Raw genomic sequence first — 9,922 nt, forward strand, 5'->3', positions numbered from 1 at the left:
ATTTTTCAATTCTTGCCAATTAATGTAAATGTGTGATGTGTTAAACTGGATTCTGTTAATAAATGACCCACTCGTTTGGTGAGTCAAAGATAATTAACGTCTCACTTCCACATTTTATTTAAATTCAATGCACGTATGTTACACAGTCCAGAAAAATGAAAGAACCCGTTTTAACAGTATGAATACATCTCAGGATATGTCATACTACACTGTGCACGACACACAATCATCAATCTTTAATATTACTCACATGATTGGGACAGTACGGGATACAATAAAAAGTTAATGAAAAAATACTTTGGACATGCACCGCCATTTTGTAGTTTTCTCTCAATAATCCTACACTGTATCGCCACTCAAATGGACTACATTTCCCAGAAGCCAACAGTACACTACTCAGAATTCCCAAAAGTGCTTCCAGACATCGCTTTCTGCTGAAATGAAGCCAGTTTGGTCCTTATTCATAGTGACTTCAGTGCTCAGTGGATGCAGAGAGCCGAACGGAACCAACCGGGAATTGGACCAGAACCAGACTTCTAGCATTATCGGTCAATCTGAGTGCTGCTTGCTGGCCCATGAGGCCTCTCGAGTGGGGAGACATCGCTTGGAGGTCCGATGTTTTCTCCGGTGCTCACCGGGTCTTTTTTTCATATGGATTTGGACTCGATCGGGACCAGTTTTGTTTGCAGTAAGTAGTGTTAGGAATAAAATAAACTTTGATGATCAATTGTGGAAAATAACATGATATGGGTTGGTGAATATATGGTTTAATTATGAATTATGGAACATAGATCATATAAAGACGAGTAGAATATCTGTCAGATGTGTAAACTAGGCCATAAGCTGATAATGATATCGTTTTAGTGACTGCTAACTTTTAAAATCAACCACGACACTTTCTGCTGTCAGTAGGAAAATAGTTCCTTATAAGGCCTTTAATGAGAAAACAAAACAACTCAAAGGTTCTTGTTCAGTTAAATTATAGTTCACATCATTTGAGTATGTGTGGGGATTATAAAATAATTTATGATGAGTTAGAGATCAGCTTAATAGGTCAGAACGACTGTAGTGCAATCTGACTTGATAATGTGATGGGTTACCCAGGGGATAACCAGAATCTCACAGTCTTTGTAAGATTATGCAGATTGGAGCTTGTAATGTGTCACGTACTCAGTGGAAAGTGATGACAGCTAAAGTGTGCCTGGTTGATTGGACAGGGACTTCAGAGAGTCTGTAAGGTTGGACAGGAATTGAAAACAGGAAGTGTCACGGGGTGGATAAACAGAGTCTATAAATGTGGGAACAGAGCAGACACAGGGCAGAATTGTATTGTATGGGGGCCCCTTTGACGTCAGGTAATATATTTATACAATTCTCTCTTCTTCATGCATTTTGAAGTCTGTAACATTAAAGATGTTGTTTAATTCTGACATAAACGTGTGTTCCTTCCGAGTAACAACCCGGGCAGGGGAAGAGGAGATAAGACATTTGTTTCCCCTTACAGTAGCTACTGTGCAATACATATACAGGTCCTTCTCATAAAATTAGCATATTGTGATAAAGGTCATTATTTTCCATAATGTAATGATAAAAATGAAACTTTCATATATTTCAAATTCATTGCACACCAACTGAAATATTTCAGGTCTTTAATTGTTTTAATACTGATGATTATGGCATACAGCTCATGAAAACCCAAAATGCCTGTCCCAAAAAATTAGCATATCATGAAAAGTTTCTCTAAACAAGCTATTAACCTAACCATCTGAATCAACAACGTAACTCTAAACACCTGCAAAAGATTCTTGAGGCTTTTAAAAACTCCCAGCCTTGTTCATTACTCAAAACTGCAATCATGGGTAAGACTGCTGACCTGACTGCTGTCCAGAAGGCCATCATTGACACCCTCAAGCAAGAGGGTAAGACACAGAAAGAAATTGCTGAACGAATAGGCTGTTCCCAGAGTGCTGTATCAAGGCACCTCAGTGGGAAGTCTGTGGGAAGGGAAAAGTGTGGCAGAAAACGCTGCACAACGAGAAGAGGTGACCGGACCCTGAGGAGGATTGTGGAGAAGGGCCGATTCCAGACCTTGGGGGACCTGCGGAAGCAGTGGACTGAGTCTGGAGTAGAAACATCCAGAGCCACCGTGCACAGGCGTGTGCAGGAAATGGGCTACAGGTGCCAAATTCCCCAGGTCAAGCCACGTTTGAACCAGAAACAGCGACAGAAGCGCCTGACCTGGGCTACAGAGAAGCAGCACTGGACTGTTGCTCAGTGGTCCAAAGTACTTTTTTCAGATGAAAGCAAATTTTGCATGTCATTCGGAAATCAAGGTGCCAAAGTCTGGAGGAAGACTGGGGAGAAGGAAATGCCAGAAGTCCAGTGTGAAGCACCCACAGTCAGTGATGGTCTGGGGTGCCATGTCAGCTGCTGGTGTTGGTCCACTGTGTTTTATCAAGGGCAGGGTCAATGCAGCTAGCTATCAGGAGATTTTGGAGCACTCCATGCTTCCATCTGCTGAAAAGCTTTATGGAGATGAAGATTTCATTTTTCAGCATGACCTGGCACCTGCTCACAGTGCCAAAACCACTGGTAAATGGTTTACTGACCATGGTATTACTGTGCTCAATTGGCCTGCCAACTCTCCTGACCTGAACCCCATAGAGAACCTGTGGGATATTGTGAAGAGAAAGTTGAGAGACGCAAGACCCAACACTCTGGATGAGCTTAAGGCCGCTATCGAAGCATCCTGGGCCTCCATAACACCTCAGCAGTGCCACAGGCTGATTGCCTCCATGCCACGCTGCATTGAAGCAGTCATTCATGCAAAAGGATTCCCGACCAAGTATTGAGTGCATAACTGAACATGATTATTTGAAGGTTGGTGTTTTTTGTATTAAAAACACTTGTCTGTCATTGGTGGGATGAAATATGCTAATTTTTTGGGACAGGCATTTTGGGTTTTCATGAGCTGTATGCCATAATCATCAGTATTAAAACAATTAAAGACCTGAAATATTTCAGTTGGTGTGCAATGAATCTGAAATATATGAAAGTTTAATTTTTATCATTACATTATGGAAAATAATGACCTTTATCACAATATGCTAATTTTTTGAGAAGGACCTGTACATATGTTGTTAAAATTATGTAGTTTTAAGAGTTTAGAACATTGCAAGAGTCTGGGAAGGGTTTCTAAAGCCTTATAATATTTATAAATACTAAAATAAATATTTGTGGGTTTTCACTTATTGCGAGGGGGTCCGGAACGTAACCCCTGCAATAAAGAGGGACTAGTGTATCAGATTTCACTGGTACCTGCAGTTCTTTGATGGTCACGCGCTGATGGAGCAGCCCTTTCGACTGGCGGTGGTACAGAGGTGAAGCTGCTACAGCAAGTTCAGAGGACAAAGAGAGGAACATGCCAACATGTTTCATATGTTCACTCTGCGGGGCTCCCAGGAGAGCCAGGTAGCTCTGACACGATGCCAAGAAAGGACGTAACGCCTGCAATCAAAAGCGCACTGTCACTTTAGGAACACTGTTAACGTCTTTAAACATCTCTGCCACAAGAATCTCAAAACGGGTTCTCCAACCTGAGGTTCAGCTTTAGACTTTTGTGTTTTGTTGTCCCATGCAATCGGGATCAACAGTTCCGGCTGATCGATCTGTTGTCGAGAGGATTCTTGAGTTAGAAGAACAGCACAAGTCTGCTCCCATGTTAGCAAATATTGCTCTCACGTGTCCTAATTAGTACAAGCCTGTATGTATCGTTTAGTCCTCCTGCTGGCAGCTTCTTCTGGGTCCTTGCCCACATAGAGGTTGAAGAATGGAAAAGTGCCATAGTCTCTCATTAGTAAACCCAGGGTGGTGTTGAAATCTGTCTTATTCCACTGCCCTGACACAGCCCAGCCTCCCAGCTGCAAACAAATAGGAGACAACAAATAGCAGTATAAAAGCTAGATCAGGACAAAAATAAAAGTTAAATTTAGCAGAAACAAGCTGAACCAGAACAAAAGCTGGAATGAAATGTAAAAGCAAAAAGGGGTTTGAAGGCAATGAAGTGAGCTCCAGTTGTTTTCAATTTGAAAAACATGGCAGAAAAAGCTAAATATTTCAAAAAGTAAAAATTGCACAAATACCCAAAATCATAGCATGAACGAGCTGAACGTTTTGATGTACGATTATTGAAATAGCACAGAAATTACGTGCTGAAAAAATGTACAGAAGAAAAATAAAACCCGATTGCCCATATAGCCAAATACCTTAGGAACTTGAAAAAATGTTGGTTAATTCTTATGTTTTAAAGCTGAAAGCAAAATTTTTTCATAGCTTTTCTGGTGAATAACTGACTGACTTGTAATTTCCATGTATATATATTTTTTATGAGCAGTAGCATCAAACTAGCAAAGAGCACTGCGCCACCACCCAGAACCTTTGACGACCAGTTTCAGAAACTTCAGTCCAAGAAAACGATCACTGAGGTCACATGATACCTTCTGGATGAGTTTGAGGAACGGCTCTGCTCCTGTGGTTTCTATAGCTCTCATGTCCATACAGGAATGATAGAAGTGCTGAGTCTTCTGAAAAGCTGAACTGTTTGACTTGTAGTTGGTCTCTAACCGAGAGATAAACAAATATTAGATCATGGTTGTTTCCAACGCCTTCACTCTTATTCTATTGTGTTTTGGGTCGTTGCGAAAATTTAAACACCCACCTCAAGTCAAAATACAGAGATTTGTAGAAATTGTTTTAATAAGAACTTAAATATTTGCTCTATTATTCCTTTTTGTGCTGGTTAGTCATCCAACGTCCAACATAAAAACGTCTCCACAGAATGTTGGTCATGCTACATGAACTAAATGTCCATTTATTCCAGATGTGACCATTAACATATTATATCTGATACAGGGCCCTTATCTACAGCGATTCTTTGGCTGGACATCTACATTTCATGTATTACATGTTTTTAAATGGTAAAAGAAAAGATGTGTGGATTGTTGAATTAAAAACAAATACATAGTGAACACATAGATTAACACAGATAAAACAAACTGGAACACAATCAAAGGCATAAAAATACAAATCTGCAGATTGCCTCTTACCTAAAATCTCCCTGAGGTTCTGCAGCAGCACAGTTTTTCGGCTCAGTGTTTTTTCCTCCACCGGGCTTCTATTGATGGTTTGCTCATTTCGTACCTCTGGCCAAACTGACCTCTCCATCCGGTTCTGCGGATGGCCCAGTATACCCTGACCTCTTTGTCTCCCCCCGCTCTTTTGTGATCGAGCTGCTCCACATGTGGACAAGAAGTGGTCACAGGGCTGAGTGAAAGGATCGGGGGACGTGGACAGACGCGCTTCGGCCAGGCGACAGGCCAAGGACAGACACGGACTAACTACAGGAAAGAGTAAGAAAGGAGTCACACAAAATGATAAAATTGTGACTTTATTGCTGCAACATTGCTAGTTCTTGCAGGCCTACCTGTGATGGTATTTCTGTGGAGACTGTGGTGAATGTAGTAGAGAAGTCCTGAAATAGCAGCACAGACAGTCAGTCCTAAAACCAAGAGAAGTACTCTTTGGTGTTTTATCCACAGCGGCTTTTCTTGGTGCTCCAGGTTTGACGCTTGCTCCTGTTGAAGTGCAGGCTGGTCTTGGCTCTGTGACTGGAGCTGGTGGGGATCCTGGGTGGGGGGCGCTGGTGGTTGTGATGGATGTGGTGGCTGAGGAGGCCCACTCTCAGGTTCTGACTGTGACAGTGACTGAAGTGACAGCTCAGGCTGGAGTTGAGTGAAGAAAACAAGTGGCTCAGTCAAAACTACAGCAAGCATGGACATTTTTTTAATCATTCCTCGTTACTTTCATAAACATGTTCCTGGTCCTCCTTGGATCTGCACAAAACCTCTCAGTGAGGCCAGTAAAGTCTAATAAATAGAAATGAGGCTAGTTTTGGATTCACCTCCACCTTTCATTCACACGTTTTCCATCTTGCGTCCAACGTTGATTCATCACTCAAGAGCATGAACACACCTCTGTGGGCTCTCTTCCACCTGCTCCCTATTTTCACTGCAGATCACAATGTCCTACTCCTGCTCGACCTTCTCCTTCAACCTGTCCGTCTCTATTGCAAACAAACACCAGATGATCCTACCACACCTCACCACGGTCTTGCTTTCACTGCACGTCTTGTACCGCCCTTATACTTCATCACACGTCTTCCTCAAACAGTACCGCAGTGCCTCTCTTGGTACCCTGTCATCTGCTTTCCCTAGATCAGGGATCTGCAACCTTTATGATCAAAAGAGCCATTTTTACACTACAGTAAACATGCCCGGAGCCGCAGCAACTGTGATTATCAACTGGTGGCCCGTGAGCCGCTTCAGGTTTGCTGGAGGGAACTTTTGTGGCCAGTAGGGGAAAATCTAATGATTTTTAACGTTTATTAAAGTAAAAGACCAGATTCTTGTAAAAAATTGTGTGTGTGTGTGGAGGGGGTGTCCATTTTTACCACTTCTTTAATTTAAAAAAATCTATAAACTATGCAGACAGTTCTTCATATAAAGAAATAAAGCATCAAGTTAAAGTATGCTTTACTCCTTTTACTCACTCCAGTGTTGACACATTTGCAAAATAAATGACAGGAAAACTGTTGAACTAATCTTTTTTGTTGTTGTTCTGTTGTCAATAAATTCAGTTTGTCAAAGCTTATTTATGTCAAAGCTTGAAAGAGCCACTACAGAGGGACCAAAGAGCCGCATGTGGCTCCAGAGCCGCAGGTTGCAGACCCCTGCTCTAGATCCACAAAGACATGGTTCTGACATCCTCCATCTACATTCTCAAAGCAAATATTTCATCTGTAGTGCTTTCGGTTGGCACAAAGTCATACTGCTGCTCACTGATCGCTACCTTTAACATTATATCTGCAGTAACCATTACAAAGCAACTGCAGTATGACTTCATCTAAATATACAGGAAGATTCAAATTAGGGTTTTTCAAAAACACAATAAAACGATTCAATTTAGAATATCAGTAAATTAACTGAAAATTTAACACCCACAGTCTACAAATGAGTGTTTTTCTTTCCACTCATAACCTTTTTCAAAGAGAAGTTACGTTTAGGCTTTTTAAAAATAAATGTGAATTATCGATATAGATGAGTCCGTGTGACTGCAGAACAACTGATCATTTGTTTCAGCTTTTAGAACATCGTTCAGCAAATTAATTCTCGAATAATAGCCATAAAATAGGTCTTTTGGTCATAAGAGCACCACAGCTCTAAAACAACATAAATCAGTTATTTTTAGTGTGCACACGAGTGGTTTTCTTCTTAGTGTTCTTGTTTTGTACAAACGGTTGTAAAAAAAAAAAAAAAGATCCATTCCAAAACCCATTAAATCATAGACTTAAAACTGAGAACGTTTCCACAATCTGCATGACAAACTATTTCCTGTACGTTATTTCACCCAAATGTCTTCTATTTGTGGAATTTAGATAAAGCTGAATTATTGGACAACTTAAAAAGGACAAGATGTGATCCTTGTGTAAATGTCCAAAAAGACAAAAGGACTGAAATTTGATACTTTTGAGAAAAATATCTAGCAATTATAAGTTATTTTACTCTAGTTTATCTCAGATGAGCTCGAGGCAGAGGGGGTGATAGTTTTCTGGTCTTGTTTAGATATTGTCCCGGCATTAAGAGTTGTATCTAATATTTGTAGGCGCAGAGACAGTTTGCTGGTTGCACTTTATAGATGTGATCCTGGACCCATGAAGTAATTTTCTGCTGTAGAAGTCCATTTTTAATACAGTATTTTCATAAAATCTAAATGTAATGCCATTCAGCACTAGAAACTGAATAAAATAAATCCTCGATTCTTTAAAATGTCAAGTTCTTTGTAACTTTCCATTGAAAATTAGTGTAAAAATGTGTCCATGCACTATTTTGCAGGCTGAATGACCTCTCCTCTTTACAAATTTTCTTATCAGTCATACCACTAATGTTTCCAGTAAACTTTTTTTTTTTAATCACATTGCATTTCTTTTCAGTGTTACAAATATGTTGGCATTAATTCACAAAAGCCAACATCGCCAAATTTAAAGAAACTTAATTTGAACTTTTTGAGAAAATCCTTGCTCTGAATTTTAGATTTCACTCAAAATTACAACTTTGCTTGCAAGGTGCTCGACAGTACCCTGTAAATATGGCTTTTCAAAATACTCTGAAATTTAGCACAAATGGATGTTAAAACTTACATTAGCAGGAATACGACCTGCAGACAACAGAAATATGATTTTCCATCAGCTTTCTGAGCTCATACCTCAGGTTGTGTTGACGATTGACTCATTTTTGCTCTGTGTTGTTTGTATGTCGTCTCCTGCGTCTTCCTGCAGCCTCTGCGTCAAACTCTGGGTCATCTCTGCTCTGCATCTCTGTCCATCACTCCCTTTTTTACTCGTCTGAAACTCGTGATAAAAAAAAAAAAAGACTTGTCTTACTCTTTCTCTCCTGTTCAGAACAAAGGATGAACTACTGGTTTGAACTCCACGGATGGAGACGATGTTGGGACTCTGAACTCATCGTAAAAACTTGAAGACAAGGACTGGGGAGTTCACTTTGCTTTGGAGCCAAGTAGTGCATGAGGGCGGCACTTCTTCCTGGAAAGTATCTCCACACATCAGCTATCGTCACTATCAGCTCCACACATGGCTGCTGACGACTGATAGAGAAGCCTGTAGTGCATCAATGAGAGGCTGAGAGAAAACAAGTTTCACGGTCGTCACACGGAGGCTAACCAGAGATAAACATGAAAAATAAAACTCGCAGCGTACAAACCAGTTCTTTCATGAGCATTTCTTTAATTTGAGCTTTCGATTCAGCCAGAAACAGGAAGGGGAATGAGGTTTTAGCACATCCACTCATATCAAATGTATATAAAAAAAAAATCAGGTTTTAAGAAAAGACAAGGCATCCACATTTAACACAATGATGTACAATATGATGTGTGATCGTATCTAAATTACAGTGATGGCAAAGACAAAGGTGAGACACCGGCACGTAATAGATCAGACATAATACTAGGCGAGCATGCATCACTACTGTCATGTTGGTGGTTCTGTCAAAACAACAAGCACAGAGAACAAGACTGAGAACTGGAACAGCAGAATACACTAAAGTCAGACTAAAATGAAAATAAATGCAAGTCAAATTCAGTACAGAGAGACAACGTGGTAAATAACTGATATGAGCAAACTCAAGTACAATGCTTGAATAATGTAAGGAATAGTGGTATTCACAATAATAGGAGGAAAAAAAACAAAACAAAAACGAGCCCAAAACTATTTTACTGAGCTCAACGCTGCCATCTGCTTCAACACATTTGGTCACTGTGTTTTAACACTTGCAACCTGAAACTGAGCTGTTAGATTCAGTAACCCTGTCGCTCTGACAGGCCGTTTAAATTCAGGCACACGAGTAGTTTTAATACTTACATTCCATCCATAAATTACTTTTATCAAAGGAAAAAAAAAATAGAGAGAAATGCCTACTATTATGCCTCTGTTTTTTAACATATGTGCAGGGATTGTTTGGAGTTAAAGTGACACTAGAAGAATACTTTAATTTTATTATATATATTTGTTAAACTTGAATTCAACATGGCACTGTGCAAGATCACATAACAGGTCCGGTTTTCAGCCATGCTGCTGATGGAAATGAGATTTCAAAATGAGATCCCACAAAAGGAATCTGTGCTCGTCTTGTTTGTTCATTTTTGCATCTTTAAAAAAAGTCAATAAATGACTACATGCATCTAAAAATACTGTTTAAATCAGCTCTTTATGGTTTTTAAGGAATGGCAGATTGTTTTACATTTGCCTTTACACAAAGAGACATGCCTGGAAATCCTGAAAGTCACATCATAG

General features: G+C 40.0%; 1 protein-coding gene across 1 annotated transcript in view; it reads right to left on the reverse strand.

Annotated features, from left to right (window-relative positions):
• Nucleotides 1-8,349, reverse strand: part of kel (Kell metallo-endopeptidase (Kell blood group)) — a 22,836-nt gene extending 14,487 nt beyond the window's left edge. The window contains exons 1-7 of the mRNA XM_037676608.1: nt 8,320-8,349; nt 5,483-5,780; nt 5,106-5,396; nt 4,497-4,618; nt 3,762-3,920; nt 3,597-3,668; nt 3,319-3,507 (exon numbers count right to left, since the gene is read on the reverse strand). Of these exons, the coding sequence (XP_037532536.1) occupies nt 3,319-3,507; nt 3,597-3,668; nt 3,762-3,920; nt 4,497-4,618; nt 5,106-5,396; nt 5,483-5,780; nt 8,320-8,346 (1,158 nt within the window). The 5' untranslated portion in view covers nt 8,347-8,349. The remainder of the gene's footprint in view (nt 1-3,318; nt 3,508-3,596; nt 3,669-3,761; nt 3,921-4,496; nt 4,619-5,105; nt 5,397-5,482; nt 5,781-8,319) is intronic.
• Nucleotides 8,350-9,922: the final 1,573 nt, after the last annotated feature.

Source organism: Nematolebias whitei, chromosome 5 (genome assembly GCF_014905685.2).
Source record: "Nematolebias whitei isolate Nwh7 chromosome 5, NemWhi1, whole genome shotgun sequence".
Classification (NCBI taxonomy): Eukaryota; Metazoa; Chordata; class Actinopteri; order Cyprinodontiformes; family Rivulidae; genus Nematolebias; species Nematolebias whitei.